General features: G+C 36.1%; 1 protein-coding gene and 1 long non-coding RNA gene across 4 annotated transcripts in view; both read right to left on the bottom strand.

Annotated features, from left to right (window-relative positions):
* Positions 1-3,550: 3,550 nt before the first annotated feature.
* On the bottom strand, positions 3,551-12,487 carry LOC116157428 (uncharacterized). The gene is made up of 2 exons (XR_004141469.2): positions 7,077-12,487; positions 3,551-5,490 (listed from the first exon to the last, which is right to left on the bottom strand). It is a non-coding gene; the product is annotated as an uncharacterized LOC116157428 (long non-coding RNA).
* Positions 12,488-12,656: 169 nt separating this feature from the next.
* ATAD2B (ATPase family AAA domain containing 2B) overlaps positions 12,657-21,283 on the bottom strand; it is a 141,499-nt gene continuing 132,872 nt past the window's right edge. For all 3 annotated transcript variants that reach the window (XM_031466652.2, XM_010992935.3, XM_031466651.2), the window contains 3 exons: positions 18,857-18,984; positions 18,425-18,553; positions 12,657-16,077 (listed from right to left, as the gene is read on the bottom strand). In XM_031466652.2, coding sequence (XP_031322512.1) covers positions 16,036-16,077; positions 18,425-18,553; positions 18,857-18,984 — 299 coding nt within the window. In that variant the 3' untranslated portion in view covers positions 12,657-16,035. The remainder of the gene's footprint in view (positions 16,078-18,424; positions 18,554-18,856; positions 18,985-21,283) is intronic.

Here is a 21,283-nt window from a genome sequence, read left to right as displayed (position 1 = left end):
AGAAGAATGAAAGAACAATATAAGCCAAAATTAGAAAAACTCACAAAGGATGTGAAATAACGCAGAAAGAATTAGAAAAAAAATCATGTTAGAAATGTACACTAAAGTAGAAAGAACTTAAGAGTTAATAAAAAAAACAGATAATGCCTTAAGACAAATAGAACAGGGAAAAAGGCAGGAAATTTTTTTAAGTAACAAAATAAATGAAGAAACTCCTGGTTCTGGATAGGACTGAGTAAGCATACTACACTCTCTCTCTCCCACTGATTACAACTAAAAGTCCTGGACAGCAGACATAAAGCAATATAGTTAATTGCCAAGGGCTCTGAAAGCTAAATAAAGCATGTGAACTCAGTAGGAAACTCAAAATTCAAACAATGACCCACAAAGTGGTTGAGTTCCCTAGTTTGTCTTTTATTGCTCATATCCCCCAACTTATATTCTAGGGCAGCCAGAATCCCAGAAGAAAAATGCTCTCCCTACACCCTCCAGACCCAAACCCAGGTGAGCCCCAGTAATGAATCAGCCTCCTCATGGTAGTAGTGACAGTGAAAACAGGTGTAACCCTAAAGATTCTTTTCTGCCTTTCTAGAAAGACAACCAGGAGAGGGGGTTCTTGGGAAACTGACAGTGTGAGAGAAGATCACAGAGTAGGGGGCTGGAGAATCAAGCCCTTTAAATTACTGTATGAGTTCCTGACTTGCACATGCATAGAACTGACCAGGGTCAACAGAGCAAGAGCTGTGAGATCCAAACCATGATGGAGACCACCCCCATGTCTTGCTAGATTGGCCCATATGGAGAGTTGTATTAGTTTCCTATGGCTGCTGTAAAAAAATTACTGCATTTAAACAGAAATTAACACAAAATTATAAATTGACTATACTTCAATTTTTCAAAAATTACTATGTTTTAGTGGCTTAGGACAACACAAATGTATTATCTTATGATTCTGGAGGTGAGAAGTCTAAAATGGGTCTTATGGGCCAAAATCGGGTGTCAACAGACCTGTCTTCCTTCCTGGAGCTCTAGGAAAGACTTTTTTTTTTCTTTGCCTTTTCTAGCTTCTAGGGGCTGCTCGCATTCCTTGGCTCAGCCCCGCTTCCTCTGCCTTCAAAGCATATCACTCCAACCTCTGCTTCTGTCAGCACATCTTTTCCCGACTCTGATCTTACCACCTCCCTCTTATAAGTGCCCATGTGATTACACTGGGCCCAGTCAGATAATCCAGGATAATCTCCCCATTTCATAATCTGTAATCATATCTGCAGAGTCCCTTTTACAATAGATACATTGAAAAAGAATATTAAACATGTTTAAATAATCCAAAAGACTCCAAGAAGGGGGAAATATAGAGGTATAAAAAACAGAGGACCGACAGAAAACATATAATAAAATGATAGAGTTAAATCCAAACACATCAATAATTACATTAAACGTAAACCACTTGACACCCATTAAGATGGCTGCCATCCAAAACACACACACACACACACACTCAGCAACAGCAACAACAAAACAAAAACAAAACAAGTGTTGGTGAGGATGGGGAGAAATTAGAAACTCTGTGCACTGCTGGTGAAATGTAAAATCGTGTGACCATGATTATAAACAGTAGGGTGTTTCATCAAACAATTAAAAATAGAATTACCATGTATGATCCAGCAATTCCTCTTCTAGGTACATATACAAAAGAATTGAAAGCAGAGACTCAAAGAAATATTTGTACAGCCACATTCATAGCATTATTCATAATAGCCAAAAGGTAGAAGAAACTCAAGTGCCCATTAATGGAATTTTCTTTAAATGGTATATACATAAAATGGAACAGTATTCAACCTCAAAAAGGAAGGAAATTCTGACATATGCTATAACATGGATGAAACTTGAGGACATTATGCTAAGTGAAATAAGCCAGTCACAAAAGGACAAATTCAGTAAGATTCCACTTACATAAGGTACTCAGTCATATTCATAGAGATAACGTAGAATGGTGGTTGCCAGAGGCTGCTGGGAGGAGGGAATAGGGAGCTGTTCTTTACTAAGTACAGAGCTTCAGTTCTGTAAGTAAGAGTTCTTGAGATGGATACTGGTGATGGCTGTACAACAATGTCAATGTAGTTAATCCCTAAATGAACTGTACATTTAAAAATGGTTAAGATGGTAAATTTTATGTTGTGTATATCTTACCACAACTCTTTAAAAATTACATTAAATGTAAATAATCTAAACACCCCATTTTAGTTTTTAAAGACTAAAAATATCCAGGTTTCTTTCTAAAAGAAGCCCACATAAAACATAACAATACAGAGAAATTAAAAGTAATACAGACATGGTTATGAGAATGAAAAGACAAGCCACAGACTGAGAAAATATTTGTAAAATACATATCTGATAAAGGACTAGTATCCAAAGTATACAAAGAACCTTAAAACTCAACAGGAAGAAAACAAACAATCCAAATGAAAAATAGACAAAAGATTTAAACATCTCATCATATACAGATGGCAAATAAGTATTTGAAAAAGATGCTAAACATCATATATCATTAGGGAATTTCAAATTAAAACAACAGTGAAAATACCATTACTCACCCATTAGGCCAAAATCTAAAACACTGACATCATCAAATTCTGGTGAGAATGTGGAGCAACAGGAACTCTTATTTGTTGCTGGTGTAAGTGTAAAATGGTAAAGCCATTTTGGACGACAGGTTGGCAGTTTGTTACAAAACTAAAAATACTCTTTCTAAGATAATCCATCAACCATGATACTTGGTATTTACCCAATGAGCTGAAACTTATGTTCACATAAAAACCTGCATATGAATATTTACAGCAGCTTTATTCATGATTACCAAATCTCGGAAGCAAAGAAGATAATCTTCAATAAGCAAACAGATAGCAGACTATGGTATACCCATTACAATGGAATATTAGTGTTAGAAATGAGCTATCAAGCCACAAAGAGACATGAAGGAACTAAATGCATATTGCTAAGTGAAATAAACCAATCTCAAGGGGCTAGGGGCTACATACTATATGATTCTAACTCTATGACATTCTGGAAAAGGCAAAACTATGGAGACCGTAAAAAGATTAGTGGTTGCCAGGGCAGAGCAAGAAATGAATAGGCGGAGCACAAAAGACTTTTAGGGCAGTGAAGTTAGTCTTACTGATACTGCAATGATGGATACATGTCATTAAATACATTTGTCAAAACTCATCAGACGTATAATACAAAGAGTGATCCCTAATTTTAAACTATGGACTTCAATTAATAATAATGTATCAGTATTTCCTCATAAATTGTCACAAATGTACCACAGTAATGTAAGATGTTAATAAGGAAGAAAACAGGTGGGGGGGACAGGTAAGAGGATACAAGGGAACTCTGTACTTCATGCTTAATTTTTCTGCAAACCTAAAACTGCACACACACACGCACAAGCACAAAACACATGTCTATTAATTTTAAAAAAGCAATGTGCAAATGAGTACCTATGATAACTCCCTCTTGTGTAAGAATAAATGGAGAAAATAAGAAAATATACATGTAATTGTTTATTTAACAAAAGAAACACCAGATAAACTAATGAGATTGCTCACTGTCCACAGTCGAAGGGATGGGGGCAGTGACACTTCTCTGGGCCTATTTTGCACAGTCATGAATTTCTGAAATATGTCACTGTTTTACATTCCAAAACACACAAACAACAAGAATGAGAAGGACCTTAAAATTGAACACAAATAACAACAACAAAAAAAGAACTTAACTATAACTTTATTTCAAAGAATAACATAACCAGAGTAAATGAGGGTAGAGGAGATTAACCCAAGTAACTTTTGAATACAGAATTTAGACAATATACCTTTAGACTAAAGACAAAAAGCACTATAAATAGAATTTGAACTCTGTTTAGTAGGCTTAGTTTTTTTGGTGGTGTGGGCTAACTTAACTACTTTTTATGTAATACAGAATTCAGAAAATAAATATATTCAGGATAAAGGGAGTCATATTTCTTGTCGGAGAAGGAAGATACATAAATGGAAAGATAAAAGGCTATGGGAAAAGAAAGTGAAATGATAGGAAAAAACTAATTTAAACACTAATTTTAAAAAACTGAAGTAGCTATATTAATAACAGCCAAGGAAGACTCTGAACAAGGACAATTAAAAGGATTGAAGAGGAATATTACATAATGAGAAAAGGTTCAATGCACCAAGAAGACATAACAATTCTAAATGTGTATACAACTAACAACAGAGGTTCCAGACGTAAGAAGCAAAAACTGACAGAACTAAAAGGAAAAACAGACAAATCCACAGTTACGGTTGGGGAGTTCAACACTCCTCTCTCAGTAATTAATACAAGTAGACAGAAAATCAACAAGGATATAGAAGATTTAAACAACATGAGCAACCAGTGTTATCGAGCTGAAATTTATAAAACCCTCCACCCAATGACAACAGAATACACATTCTTTTTTTCAAGTCAACCTAAAACATTAAGCAAGATAGATCATGTGCTAGGTAACAAAACAAACCAGAATAAATTTAACAGAATTAAAATCACACAGACTATGTTCTTTGACCACAATAGAATTAAATGAGAAGTCAGTAACTCAAAAGCTGGAAAATTCCAAATATTTGAAAACTAAACAATACACTTTTAAATAATCAATTTGGGGAGAAAAAGAGCATTTTAACTGGAATGGAGCAACTGGAAAGCTTCTGGATCGGCTAACAATGTGTTATTTTCTTTACCTGCGTGATGGTTGCATCTTAAAACCGTTTATGATAAGCTACACATTTGTTTTAAGCAATTTTCCATATCTATTATGTTTTGTAATAAAAAAGGTATAAATTCAACACGTGCATAAATATTTGATAGGAAAAGGATAACATAATCAGGTATTCATTTCCTAAACTTCACAATATCCCATCCCCTCCCTAAACTTACCACCTCCAAACTGTACCCCCAGTTTCTAGTCTTCAAGAATAAAATATCCTTATTCTTACTCAAGACCAACATTCCCACCTATGCTCCTGATTTTATACCCTTCCCTCTGGAATCTCGATCCATTAATAATGATTTCTTCCAAATCTTCAACATCCAACTGTTCTAGTGAGGAAATATAGGGTAACGGTAAACAGCTGGGTTATTGCATCAAAATCCCTGGGTTCAAATTCTGTTTCTGCTCTGGACTAGTTGTCAGCCATGTAACAATCTCTGTGATTAACTCTCCTCATTAGGAAGATGAGGAAAACAGTATCTATGTCACAGGGTTGTTGTGAAGAGTAAATGAGTTAACAGATGTAAAGCCGTTAAAAGAGGGTCTGAAATCCAGTATCTTTTCAATAAATGTTAGCTACCATTATCTCCATTCCTTCAGTATACAAACATGCTCAGCTTTTTTTCACTTTCATCAAAATCTTTTCATCAACGCTGTGTTCCTCTCTAGTTATGATCTCACTCCTTCCCTTTTTCCTGAAAACAACAAAGATCACCAATTGTCATATCTACTGGCAATGTTTTAGTATATGTTTCATTGGTCTCCACTAAAGCATTTGATACTGTTGTCCATTCTGAACATAAAATTATCTCCTCCTGTGACACCACTTTTGGCTATCCTGCTTTTGAGAAACTATGATCAGTCACCTTTGTGAGAGATCTCTTCTAGTGCTGCTTAAACATTGCTCTTCCCCTATGTACCATTTTCATTCTGCTTTGAAGCACTGCCTAAGTGGTCTAATTTCACACTCACAGTTTGAATAACACTTATGGCAGCTAACCCCCAAAGTCTCCAGGTCTGAACTGTCCTAAGCTTTAGATACATCTGAATATCTGTTGGACCTAGATGTCAAACTGTCCAACACCGCACTCACTCCAGATTTGCTACTCTTTCCTGTTCGTTCTCAGTTAATGGTGCTACTAATCTAGCTGATTATCCAGGCAGAAACCTAAGTGCAATTCCAGGCTCCTGCTTTATCCTCATCCCCAAAATGCGATCACTCAGTCCTAATGAGCTTACCTCTACATTTTCTAAAAACTGTCCCTTTCTCACCACCCATACCACAATTTTCCTAGTTCAGATCTACAGCATCTCTCACCTCGAATACAAGAGAGGCAAATAAAGTCCTTGTTGACCTCTCATACTACGTTTTCCTTCGCCTTGCTTTAAAATAAAGCAAACTAGAAGTGCACATAGTTGCCTGAACTTAACATGCTTGCCTCTGTTTCTACACTGTTCCTACTGCCTGTAATGTTCTCCTTTACTAATTTTTTTACTACACATATTCCTTCATTTTTTAGATGCTGTTAGAATATCATATCCACCAGAAAAATCTTCCGTGAATTCCTAGGTGACTTAAGTTCCCTTCCTTTATGCTCCAACAGCACCTCAACTAAACCATTATTACTGCATTTACTTAATTTAAACCATGTATTTTTCCCTCTTACTATGTCTTCTTCTACTGAATATTTATTTGCAAGGGCAGGGGGCTGTTTCACCCAGCTTTTTAACTCCCATGCCTAGCACACACTTGGAATATGACAGGTAGTCAACATATCTTGTTGAAAGAGAGTAGTTATTCTCCATTTGGTATGTATCTGTCAAATTAATATTTCTAAAGCTCCATTTTCAACATGCCATGGTGCTATTCACATGATAAAGTACAAATATCTTAAGGCTGGTCCTCTATAACAAGACCCGCAAACTACCTATATAGCTTTATCATCCACTATATTTCCTTATATATGTATTTTTAATTTTAAGCCAGTCTACTAACAGTCTTCCAAAACAACTTTTTGACCCCTACCTCCCCAAAATACTACAACCCATAAAAATGTTGGCCTATTAAATTCAATACTTACTTAGCAACTCAATAGCAATTAATCCACAATGCTGTATGACACTAAAAGCATTGTAATAGATAACCTGGATGGAATGGTCACACTCCCAACTTCTTTATCTCCAGCAAATTACTAGTAGGGGAAAGGCCAAGGTATCTTTTTGTTTAACTTGTAAAAGACATCACAGAAGAAAAACACTGAACTTTTTCTGCTTTACTCACCTTTTTCCCTCCAGTCCAGGCTTCTTTCATCTTTCTTAGTTTGAAGCTCATCGGGAACGAAGAGGAAAGGATTAGCTAATATAAGACTTCCTTCCCCGAAGCCATGCTTCTTCTGTTAAACAAAACACTAAGCAGAAAAAGTTCTAGACAGCTGGAATTTCACAAAGAAATAAAAAGAATTTCAGTAAGAAAATCAGGGTGTCTTATGACCTTTAGTGTGTAGCCTCTTAGACCTGCCACATCAGCCATTAATGGTAGAATCATTAACCCAAATGGTCCTACACAGACCAATATACCAGTCGTTTCTGTTTCTGCAACAAGAGTGCTGTCAGGAGAAAAGTCAGCATTAATACAAGTCAAAGAAAGAATAAAACCTGACTCCATCACCAAGAAGCGCTCACTCTGAAGATAACTGCTGCCCCTAAAGCGGGGAGAAGCCACCAGTGCAAAATCTTCCAAAGAACACTCTATTCCCTCTGATTTCTTGTACCTAATACATTAGCCTAATGAAAGGAAAATGAGGTTAGGAGGGCAGAGGTGGGAGCAAACAAGGAGCACATGTGATTACTCAAATATCTCAAAACGATTTGTAAAAATAATCCCCAAATGAAGGCATTCCTTCTAAGAGATTTCTGTTGGGATAACCAACCAAACCACAAAGTTTCAGGGTCAGTTCTTAAAAGAATAGAGAATATTAAAATAGCCAACACTTACCCACCTTTGTATTTATTATTTCTAATCTATACAATTCTTTCGGGTGTCCTGGCTGGACGGTTTCATAAGTGAACCCCAAATGTTATTATCTTTAGCTTTTTTCCTGTTGGGCTGATGGTATTTCCCAGAGAAGGCTCTGCTACTCTCCTATCTGGAGAGTCTTGTCCTACTTTCTGAAAGCAGCTTTTTAAGTGTCCCACTCTTACACATGAACAGATAGCAAAGAATTACCAAACATTTTTTTTTTAAAGGCTGTAATACTAAACGGGCTAAAACAAAAAGGGAAAAGCAGCTTGGAGGAGAGTCCATGCAGGCAGAAAAAACTAAGTAAGAAAAAATAATTATTAACATCCTCAGAGAGAAGAGTTGATTTTGCATCCGTGCAACAAGAACAAAATGATACTTTAAAAAAAAACTAAGGGAAAAAAATAGCTTTAAAAAAGTACATACAGAAATAAAAATTGGGGAGGAAATGACACAATTTAGAGAACAAGCTAGGTGGGTCAGTATCTGAGTAACAGTAGTTCTAGAAATGGAGAACAAAGAAAACAAAGGGAAGCACATTATAAAGAAATAACTCAGGAAAATTTCTTAGAACTGAAGGACACGAATTTCCAGAGTGGAGAGGCCAATGGATGCTAGCCCACAGACACCCACCCAGACATGTCTGGGAAATTCCAGAATGTCAGGGAGAGTGAAGATTCTAAAAGCTTCAGGAAAGAGAAACAAAATCAGGAAAATGGGTCAAAGATCAGAACAGCACTGGAATTCTCAAAAGCAACACAGGATATAAATGACAATTAGAAGAGAAAGGTGAAGGATGGCAGTGAAGGAGGTCTCAAGAAAATGACTATGCAAGACCTTGGTACACACCAATGCAAAATTGGCAAAGGCTAGAATGCTCCAGGAGACCTTGTCTTGAGATGAAATGCTAGCATATCTTACATGTTTGAAGATACTAAAAAGGGTGTTGGACTGCTGGGGTTGAATTTAGGGACAAGTAGTAGTTAATACATAGAAAACTAGGCAAATAACAACAAAGACTTATTAAGCAAAAAGTGTACAGGGAAGGAAAACTAACCATAGTATACTAAATAGTTCAACTGTCAATAGTTCTCACATAGTCACAATAATGTAAAAATTGAGTAATGATGTAATGAAAATTATAACCAGCTGGGAGGATAAGAAAACAAGACGTGTGGGTGTGTTGGAGACAGGTATGACTCTTCTCTTCCACGGTGGGAAAGCAAAAGACAATGGAAAAACTAGAAAAAGAAAAAGCAATCGTATAAGAATATTATTTAGAAACATAGAGATGCCTACCAAAATAGTTTCAGGTGTTGAAAACAATTGGTCCTGAGGAAACTGTTTCTTTTTGTGGGGCACAGGGGAAATCAGGAGATTGCTGGTTTTTATAACAAGCATTCTAGAACTACTTTATTCTTCAAAGTACTTACATACATACGTGTTTCCAACTTAAAAATAAATTTTAAAGCAAGATTAAAATAATTTCATTTATAGTATTTAAAAAACCCAAACCATTTATATGGATACATGCAAATGTAATATTTGTATAATTAAAGAAATAATGATTAAAACTTATTGAACACTTACTAGGTGCCTGGTGCTGTTCTAAGTGCTTTACATACGTTGACTCAAGTACATAGCCTTCACAATAACCATTGTGGGTTTAATGCTATCATTATCCCCCATCCTACACATAGACTGACGTGCAGACAGGTGAAGTAACTTGCAGCATGTCATGCAGCCAAGAATAACACAATCAGGATTCAAACTCAGTCAGCCTGGCTCCAGCACCCATACTATTATCTTCTCAAATAACAACTTAAAAACATAGACAGGGAAGATGTTCATCAAAGGCATCAGTGTGGCTTCCTCTGGGGAAGAAAGAAAAGGAATGGGAGTGGGGAGGAGTAGAAAGCAAACTTCAAACCTACTGAGAATTTTTTTTCTTTAAAAAAGAATGAAAAAAATTATGACAAACTGTTAACATTTAATTCTGGACGGTGGGAACATGCACATTGTATTACTCTCTGTAGTATTCTGTAGTTTAAAAACTGTTTATTAATAAGGGTGAAAAATTATCTTTCACCTTAATGATAGGTCAGTTAAGAATCCAAGCTCTGAAGCCACACAAGATGAATCCCAGTTAACACTCATTTGTTGTGTAACCTTGGGCAAATTGCTTAACCAACTCCTTATTTCAGTTTCCCCTTCTGTGAAGTGGAACCAACAACAGTTCTAACATCAGACAACTGCTGTGATAATTAAATGGTTAATTCTTAAAACAGTACCTAACACTCAGAAGTTTGCTATCACTACTACCATACTTCCTGTCATCCAAGCATTGGCCACTGTTAGATAACATCTTGTTTACTCTTTGCCCACTGAACTGTAAGCTCCAAGAGAACCAGGACCTTGCTGTCCTGTCCTCAGCTATAACTCTAATGCCAAGAACTGTGCTTGGCAAGTGGCAGTTGCTCAAAGAAATTTGTTGAATAAATTTTGACCTGTGGTGACACGGAACTGCTTGTACTTTCCCCTGCAGCTGTCATGCTGTTTCACTCCTCAGCCTGTGATTCTGTTGTTCCTTCCCCTTGGAGACGTTGTCTGTTCTGATGCTTCAGCTCAGGCGTCAGGTTTCCCAGGAAAGCTTCTTTGAGGTTGGGCTACATGTTCCTCCTCCGTACACCTAACAGTGCCTTATGCAGAGCTCAATCGTAACATGTGCTGTATCATATGGAAATGATGTGTGTGTGTGTGTGTGTGTGTGTGTGTGTGTGTGTGTGTGTGTGTGTGTGTGTGTGTGTGTGTGTGTGTGTGTGTGTGTGTGTGTGTGTGTGTGTGTGTGTGTGTGTGTGTGTGTGTGTCTGTCTGTCTGTCTGTCTGTCTGTCTGTCTGTCTGTCTGTCTGTCCACACAGGAAGTCAAGCATAGCAGTTAAGAGCATCAATTCTGGAGCCAGTCGGCCTGCACTGGAGTCCTGGCGGTGTGACCCTGGGCACATTACTTCACGTTTCACTTTCCTGATCTGTAAAGTGAGGATAATAAGAACACTTACAAGGTTCTCACAGGATTAAAATACTGTCTATTCGTATTTGTGAAACACAGAACAGTCCCTGGCACCTAATACGATATTAAATATGTTATAAAAAACCTCATTGAAGGAAGACACAATGCCTTGCCCATGTTTACATTCCCTCAAATTGATGACTTTTACGCTAGTCCGAACAAAAGGATTAGTGCCCAAACTAAGTCAGCTGCAATAAAGATAGAGAAAGGTGATGGATATGAGGCATGTTTAGAGTGGGGGAAAAAAAATCAACTGAATGGGCTGCATTTTAGAATAAGATACACCATTAAGAAGATAAAATTTAGGATGACAGGATTTGGATACTTTATGAGTATGGTTCCATTCACAAGATGGAGAATATAAGAAAAGCAAAAAGGAGAGTTCTTGGCAAATTTTTAACAAAATGTTTCATTCAATGCTTAAAGAGAGAAGAACACTTAAAAAAATTATTTTTTTTTTTTGAATCCTGATCAACCATGAGAGAAATCTGGCACATTACATCTAAAAGAATTTAAGTTCCATGAAGACAAGGACTTTGTTTTGTTTGCTGCTTTATTTCCAGCTCCATCAACATTGCCTGGCATATAGTAGGAACTTCCTATATATTTGTTGAATCTACAAAAGGATCATTTAGATAAATTTCAGCTTTCTATATCAATTAAACCAAAAAAAATTAAGCATTGAACAGTCAAACATTGTTTTAAATTCCTACAAGAAATATAAAATATGGTACTTCCCTTGTATCCCCTTTCTCACATGAATAAAATACTAAGTTTTACATAATATTAGTAATTTACTATGTTACATAGTACAAAATACAGCTAAGTTCTCAGAAGGAACGATATAGTAAGGGAGATTTATTGGTTTAGAATCTATGCCCAGTCCTGAAATATGGGCAAGATTTCAACAGGTGAAGATAAAGATACCCCAGAGTGACTGGTATGGATAAAGTGATATGATACAGTATGAAAGGTCATAAGAAACTAAGAAGAAACTAAGTTTTGGTAAAGTGGGGCTAGACTCTAGAAAAGCCAGATAGAGGCTTATCTAAACACTCAGATAAAATTTTTAAAAATCTTGTTTCCCAGGTTTACCGTTACCAGTCTTTTGATAGATAGACACCACCAAAAGTAAAAATTATACAACTTGCAAAATCAAGAAAAACAAAGTCTTACATAAATTCTACCAGCTCCTCTTCACTGTGATTCCCAAAAAGAGAGAGAGAGAAGAAAGTTAAAGATTTATATTGAGGAAGATTAGTATACTAACCTTGGGACATGAAAAGGTAGCTCATGATAGACAGCAGAAACATGGGCAGTCTAAAGCTAAGAACATCTATTCACGTAAAGCAACAAGCCTCTCAAAATTCTGGTATGAAATCTCTTTCCATATTTAAATTCCATGTATTGTTCAAAATATGCTGATAATCACCTGATCAAAGAGAAAACACTATAAAATAAGTGAACCATACTACCTGATCGTCTGTTGCAGCATAGTCTTCCAATTAGAAAAACAAATTCCAGAAGTAATCCATTTGCTTCTAAACAACATATTTTAGACAATCTTCAACTGAAATTAAAACCACACTTTCTCAACAAAAGAACTTATAGTTAAAAAATACTGAGGGCTACTAAAATATAAATGAATCATATTAACAAGATTTTTGGGGTGCTTAATAAGCATCAATATGCCTTAGCTGCAGAACAGATGAATTCAGCTTGAAAAGTAGCATTGCATTTGCAGCCAACAGTAATCATAATTAAGCTAAAGACATGTTTTTCTTGTCATCTTTATTCAAGTATTTCACAGCAGTTATATTACAAATTACAGTAAATGTTCAAAATTCCAGAATTCAAAAATTAAATAATTTACTTCGAACTAAAGTAAAATGAAGTCAAATGCAAAACATCAATTTAACACAATTCTAAATTAAACTACAAACCCAAAATAGACCATAGTTGATGAAGTCTACTTAATCTACAAAGCAGACATACATGACTGAAACCAAAGAGGACTCCCAAAGTCTAAATAACCGAATGTACAAAATATAAAAGATGCAGGTACAAGTCCAAATTCAAGCTTACAATGTGATTACAAATAATAATTATAATAACAATGGCATTCAGCTACGGGACCTGACACTGAAGATACCTACTGAATAGCACCATAGCTGAACCAACTTAATCAAAAAAAATGGGAAGATATTACCACCCCAGTCCCTAAAAATAAAATCCAGTAAACCTACAAATACATTGGCATATGAGAAAAATCAAGTCATGAAAGGACATAAAACAAAAAAATTAATCACAGGTGAAATTCAAGCTCAAAAACACAATTAACTCCACAGCCATCAGTTTCAACCCTAGTGCGGTTCCATCATCTTCAAAAGGCTCCTATGGTCCCCACAGCTGAATATTAACTATTGTTGGGCTGTGCTGTGATATGTATTTTAGTGATCTGAGAGCAAGGTTTTACACAGGAGCTTATCATTTATAGTGCTCACAATAGGAAATAAGAACAGAGGTCAATTTGTACATATTTTTGCCAATGCTATACAGCAAAAATTAAGAACTTACAGAAAGGTAAACAAAATTGAGTCCACTTGAATAATTTCACAAGCTGCTTTAAACTATAGAACCACCAGATATCTGTAAAATAAGCAGAACTAGTTTGGTGTTTCTTTTAAAAAGGCCAGAGGAGTTGGTACAATTTCAGCTCATTTTTCCCCCCCTGGCATTAGATTGGCTTTCTCTTTAAGACCTAAACTGTTCAAAGTGGCAGTTCCTATCATACTGAGGTTGCCTTCTATTTCTCCATCTATCTCAAGGTTAAAATTATAAAACTTGATCTTTTGGAAGCATTTTAATGCTGAACATAAATAAATTTCCCTTGTCAAACTCACTGATGGCTAAAATTGTACAAATTTAGTAACCTACTAAGAACATGTGCATTTTTTTTCCTTTCACAAGTGCTGCTGTTACTTGAACAGAATGCTTCTGAATTAGAGTAACTGGAATAAATATTTAAAGAAAAATAGTGCAGCAAGAACCTGAGACTTGCAAAAAACCCTTTTACCAGAAACTTGCTACAAAAAGTCTGCTACATCTTATTTCATCAAATCTTAAATTCTGTAACAATTTCCATCAAAATACAAAATGCTAATGTATTAGACAGTAAAATAGCCTGAACAGGTATGATGGTAATAAATACTAAAGAAAGCATGAAAATCCTCCCAATAATCAAATTAGAGGTTTCAAATAACCTCCCCTTTAAAATTGGTTCATCGTTAATCGCACTTGCCCACCTTAAAAATACAGTGTGTCTACATCGGTAGCATCTTGAATTATATGACTAACTGAATATTATGAAAACTTCATAGACTAGGTATGAAGAAAACAAGTGGCATTATTTAAAAATTAAGCTAGAATTAGAAGGCGTAAAAGTTCATGTAAATGCAAAGAAGCACTTAAGATTACTGCAGTAGCCTTGGCCAAAGTGCGCTTTCTGCGCTGGCGTCCAGCACACTACAAACAGCCAGAGACGAGGAGACAAATACCTTAGCTTCAACATGTAAACGGTGGCGAAGTGAATACAGAATTCTGTAAACACTGTTGGTAACTAAAATACAAAAAGCTGAGGTAGCTCAGTATCTCTGCAGTAGTCCAAGACCGTTTGCTCTAACTAAAACCCAAACTACATGTGTTGCATATATTGGAAAGACACACCTGCAGTCAATGGCTATCATGGATGAAGATATCAAGCCAACTTGTCAAAATTTTCTACTTTTTTGTTTAAAAATCATCTGATAAAAAAATGTCACTGCACTCCCTTTGCCTCTTTGCAACTGCCTAGACTGTGTCTCCAAATCTGTAGAAAGTTTTTGTAAAACTAGTAACCCATAATTAATTTTAGATAAGTACAAGTCACAGAAATCGCTCAACAAGATTCAAAACGGGTTCCAATCCAAATGAATAGTTGTGAAGGTAAGTTTATGGTAAGGGATTTAAACATTAATACTGTTATTCAAGGACCATACCAGAGCTCACTTGCAACTATGAACATAGAAAATGAATTTTATGGAGCTTCTGACAAATTCCTCTTTTCTGTCCATTTGGCAAGTCCTGGCTTTAAACCAAAACAGTAACAATTTATTATACATGAAAATCATTCTTCTCTGGGAACTCAAACATGAATAACTATTAAATCGCCATTGACAGAAGAAAACAGGATACTGCTATCTATTTTCTGGCTATCACTGTCATCAATACCAAAAGTGTGTGGGGTTTTTTGGTGGACTGTATATTATTTGCTGTTGTTGTTGTTTTATTACGTTTCTTAAACAGAAACGGACCATACAGGAAAACTTACCATTTTAGTATATTATGTGGCTTAACACGTGTCTTGATTGAGTTCTGAACATAAGACAGGCATTTTACACCAAAACACTGATTGCCTCTTGATGACACAGAGCATCAAAACTGATTTCCAAGGTTGTGACCAAAGAAAACATTCTAATTCACTTGCTACAAATAAGCCCATCCTCGTGTTTAGCCTTATCTTTCTCAAATGAATAAAAAGGCACATTAAAGGCAGTTCTAAAGAGCCTAATCTAATTTTATCCAGTTTCTTCAATTTCCCACCAGAATATACCATAGCCAGCTTTAAAACAGGTTTCAGTCCATTACCCAGAGGAGAAAATAAAACAAATGATAAAGGGGTAGAAAGGAAGAAGGGGGAGGAAAAAAACAGGTTGCCCACTATTTAAACAATTCAACACAGTTTGAACTGCCCCATCCAGTTTCCTCATGTTTGCTGGTCTGCTCCCTAAGAGAGAAGTCTCCAAAAGAGAGTGCACAAAAAGAGGAGCAGAAGTGAGAGCAGTTTCTGTAGCACCAAAATCTCCAATCTGTGGGGTTGTATTTTTTATTTGTGGAAAATACAACATGTTTTCTGAAGTTCTGTTTGGTTCTTGTAGGCTGGTTGGTTTCAGGTACCTGAGACAATAGCACCAAATTCAACAGAGAAAGAATGAGTGAGAGAGCACTTTACACCAAGGCTCCGCACGTAATTGGTGCAATTTGAAATTGAATGGCTCAGAAGACTGCTCGGTTAGGAGCAGATTGGAGGGGATAAACCAATCATCTTGAAAGGTTCATAGGAATGTCTCAAACATATGAACTGTTCTTTCCATTTCCTATAAGGGAAAAAAAAAGTATGTGTTATCTATTAAAGGAAAGACAAAAATATTCTGGGAAAATTCACTTCAAATTAAATTTAGAGAAAGAATTTTAGATACAAAGTTAAGCTTTAAATATACTCCTGATTACAATACCATAGCTACTGTGTAAGACTGTCTACCCTAGACACTTCCAAATGCCTCCTGTTTTATATTTAGGCTAATGAGGATGATACTAGTAACACTCAATGAATACTTATTATGCCAGATATTCTACTAAGAAAAAATATATATATATACACATACACAGTTTGCTAATTTAAAACAAAGAAAAAGGCCAGAAAGACTCAATGCCATCACCACCAGGAATGCCACTCACAGGTGTTTCTGCTATAGATCCCTTCCATCTTTTAAATGAGGCCCCTAGATTACAGGGTTCCAAGACACATACTGAAAGATGTTTCACTGCTGAAGAGTATTCAACCCATTCAAGCTAATCTAATGTCAACTATCCGAACAAAGAAGTTCTAGAATAAAAAAAGTAAAAGAACTCTACCTCACACATTACTTTCGGATGGACAAATGTCAAATACGTGTGAGACATTTGGTTTTCCTTTAGACACTTTAAACACTTCCAAAGAAATTATATTCTACATCTCTAGAGAACTAATAGACCATACTAACAGATTATCATCTGATCAAAAAGTTCTTATAAGTAATCAATCAAAATCACTCCTGTTAAATGTTTCATCATATGTTACTGAATGGTAGAAAAGTTAGGTTATAAAACAGAATATACAATACTATCCCAATTTTTAAACATATATTCATATGTTTATATACATGGGATGTACATCTTGAATCGACATTGTTAAAAGATGGAAGATATTCCAAAAGATTAATACTGATTAGTTTTCTTTAAGTGGTAGGATATGAGTGATGTTTTTATATTCTCATTGTGCTTTCCGGTTATTTCTATATATTGTATAAGGACAATGCAAATTCATAAATGCTCTGTTGCTTTAAGTACAATACAGGCATACCCCAGAGATATTGCAGGTTTGGTTCCAGACAACCATAGTAAAGCAACTATCACAATAAGTGACTCATACATTTTTTAGTTTCCCAGTGCATATAAAAGTTATGTTCACACTATACTGTAGTCTACTAAGTATGCAATGGCAGTATGTCTAAAATATAACATACATACCTTAATTAAAAAATACTTAGTTGCTTAAAAAAATGCTATTATGTGAGTTGTAATCTTTTTACAATAATATCAAAGACCACTAATCACAGATCACCGTAACAAACATAATGAAAGTCTAAAATATTGCAACAATTACCAAAATGTAACATAGAAACACAAAATGAGCAAATGCTGTTGGAAAATGGCACAGTGTTGCCTCAAACCTTCAATGTAACATCTGCAAAGTGCAATACAGTAAGGTATGCAAAATATTACATATGCAAAATAATCACATCCTCTGCATCTAAATCTTCAATATAATAGAAATGCTCCTTGAGAGCAGAGACTCTGTCTTCATTTTTTGCATCCCAAACACCTAGCACAGTGTCTGGAACTATAGGTACTCAATAAATATTTAATAACTTGACCACTGGATAAGTGAACTAACAGGCAAATAAACAAAAGGAATCTAATAAAGTCACTGAGCCATTTAATCAGTAGATGAGGAATTACATTTGCTCAGATGACCTCAAAAAGCAGAAGTGTGATGTAATGATGTAAATTATATGAGCAGAGATATAAGCTCGTAATTACAAAAAACTTTCTTATGGCCCAGTGTTGTCTCAAAAAGGAACGGTTCACCTCTAAAGTGTCTCAAGCACAAGGCCAACCACCCCTTCATGTGGCTGTTTCACAGGACTAGATCTGACTAAATGAGTCAACTTTAAGTTCTCTTTCAACTATTACTAGGGTGGCCAACAGATCTCATTGCTCATGCCAACTCCTTTTAATCAGTAGTGGCTACCTAGGAAGCAGTGGTAATACGAACTGTGAAGCCATGCTCACATTGAACAGGCCCAAGAGATACGCTTAACTCGTGATGTCAGTAATCAGCAAGGGAGGGGAGAACTGTAGCAGGCTATTCTGTGTATTTGCCAACCCAGAATCATGAATTTCTGTGTTTTAATAAACAAATAATCCCAAATTATTTCTGTCCTGAGACAAAATGGTACAGAGAGCCTATTTTTATAACTCTTAATAATTCTTCTAATCTTCAGTCTTCAAACCATTATTCAGTTACTTGGTGAAAGATACAGATTTAAAAAATGTTCTGTTTTTCTCCGGGACAAGCAAAAGCAGACATTTGCTTACTCTACAGATGAATTAAGCACTCACCTCTACTAACTGTGATTTGTCATAATCTTTACGGTGACGGTAGATGCACTGACTAAGAAGAGAATATAATCTCTCAAGTTGATCAACTGCCAGATTGTTGCTTTTATCTACCAACAAATCAAGCAATTTCTATGAAAAACCAAAAGAATAAAATAAAATTTAATTTCATTGTTCAAATTTAAACAGTTTCATTCAAATGACTAGACAATAGATGACAGATGCTATGGTGTAATAGTGACACCTGAGTTTAGAAGATTCCAGGGCTTAGTTTATTACCAAGACCATTCTCGTATTTCTAAAGCCCTCAAAACACACACAATTCTTTTTTGCTAGAAGCCCTAAAGCACTTATATTCCTAGGTTAAAGTGAGAGATGATCAAAACTAGTTTTATTTCCATTCATTTAAAATGGCCTAGGAACAGCTAAGCTTACCTTCAATCTCTCACGATCCACTATAAGAGGTGGCACCGGCTCAGACGGTTCTTCTGGAACCAGGTCCAGGCTTGTTGCTTTTGCCTGCTCTGAAATTAACTTACGATATTTCTTTACTTTAGAAGCACCTACAATTGAGGAGGAAAAAAATGCACTGCAGCAAGTAAAAGTTAGGGGAAAATCAGGCTTAAACAATTATATATTCTCTTTCCCAACATAAATCCTTTTTGGAATAAGGGTGTAATTCTTTAAATAATACATGATTTTGGGGGTGGGGAGTAAAAATATACAACTCAAATTAAATTTAAACCACAACTACGAAAGCCAAGTCACACCAGAGTATCATCTAATAAACATTTCTATAAAAGGACGAAAAAGCAATCACTAGCTTTAAGCACTAACTTAAAACAGTCTTCACTCTCTGTATGACAATCATTATTTTAAAATTTAGAGCCTTCAAAATGAGAAGGAAGCAACCCAGAAAAGCAGATACACAAAGTGAGGCCAACCTATCTCATATTTGCCTCCCAATACAAAACATTTTCCTCTACACTGCCTGAAATGTCTTATTTTTTTCTGTTACACTGCCTAAAATTCTATTAGAAATCGATCTATGTTACGACATTTTCTCTAAAAAATATAAACCCATTAAAAATGTAAAAGATCTAGTACCCTTTCCCATGTTAGAGTGAATTAGTTTAATCTAATTACTTTCCTGCCAACATCTTGCTGAGACCAGCCACACTGAAAGAGCAGAAATTCTGAGATGGTTGAGTATAATTTGACAGCACCAGGCACTCTGAGAAGTAGGGGAGGGTAGGCAGACCATCGAACCCTATACTCCCTAAGTAGGTGTACTCTAATAAGAGGAGGCCAAGAGGGAAGGAACACAAGGACAAACTTGGACTGTTTCAGAACTTTACACAGAACCTGACCCCTGACTGGGATCCTCAGGAGAACCTTCCTCCTCCCTCCTACATTAGTCCTCTTAGTCCCAAGCCTTCCTTGTCATCAGTGCCTGTTTTATAGATAAATGATAAAAGAACCAAAATGTTGCCTTCATACCCACATACCATGATATATCTGAGAAATTTTATATTTCAGACAGCCTTTAGAGTAAACTTTATAGTTCAATTAATATATACCAGGAGTTTTGCTAGGACCATACTGATCCTCATTATCACACCCATGGACTTCTAGTGGCCCAAGAAGCTGAATTGGGGACCACTGCACTAGGTGACAGTACCTTGGACAGTTAAAACGAAAACTTCAGGTGAAGTTTTTACACAACAAATACCTTCAAAGCTTTTAGATCACCAACTGAACATAATATTCATGGAAACCTTTTCTGCAAGCTTACAAAAATCTCATAGTGAAGTAGCATTAAAAAGAACTCTGCCCTCCCACCCATTCTGCCTCATAACATAGATTTCTCCCTTTTCCCCACTCTGTCCCATTCATTACTTAACCATAGCTTCAACACATTTTTTAAGTTCTGTCTACATGATAGCCCAGAATAAATAATGCCCTTAAAACTACTTTCTATTATTAAACGTTGAAGAAAAAGGAAAATTCTCAACAGAAAGCATTCAAGAGCATTACATCTCTCTTTATCCATTAAAAGAACTCCAAGACTAAAGTAACATGACCTACTTTCTAATTCTGCCAGAGGACTCAAAAACTGGCATTCAATAATTTGTTCCACACAGCCCAAATCCCAGCCTAACGCATTATACTCCACACAATTTACAGAGCATGATACATTTCAAGACAGCCTAGTATAGTATAAGAGCATCTGTTCAGGAAGGAATTGTACACTGAACAGAGCAGATCTCTAACTCACCCCATTGCACTGTGGGCTAGAGAACAATGAAAAGCAGGGCCAGAAACCCTCAATTCCCCCTTTCCGCCTCTCCTTAAAAAAAAAAACAAAAAAAAACACCACATGGCCAAAGGAAGTCAGAAGTGGGCAGAGTGCTCTGACTCTTGGAAAACAAGGCAACTCTGACAGTGAGGATTCTGCTGCTTTCTTCCATCACTGGCCTCATGAAGCAGTAGAGCCTCTTAGACTAAACATCCCTCAGATTCAACTAATAATGACTGCGTGGCATGAACATACCTTAGTGTGTGCCAGGTACCATGAGAGATGATTAACATACATGATTTATCTAATCCCTGCAATGACATCATTCTGAAGTTTAATTTAGAAGATGAAAAAGACAGGGTTGGAGAGTACAAGTGATTAGCTCGGAGTCACCGGATTATAATGAACAGGAGTAGTAGCTGAGTGGGAATCTATACGACTCATATACTGTACTGCTACAGCACCCAAGTCTTCTTAGCCCACCCCAGCCCCCACCCAAATAATTCTGTTAGAAATCCATCTTTTTAACCCCTGTGGATTTACTCAGCTTTTAGTCACAAATC

Source organism: Camelus dromedarius, chromosome 15 (assembly GCF_036321535.1).
Source record: "Camelus dromedarius isolate mCamDro1 chromosome 15, mCamDro1.pat, whole genome shotgun sequence".
In the NCBI taxonomy this organism is placed as follows: Eukaryota; Metazoa; Chordata; class Mammalia; order Artiodactyla; family Camelidae; genus Camelus; species Camelus dromedarius.
Note: the sequence above shows the minus strand (reverse complement) of the source record. Positions and strands in the feature narration are given on the sequence as shown.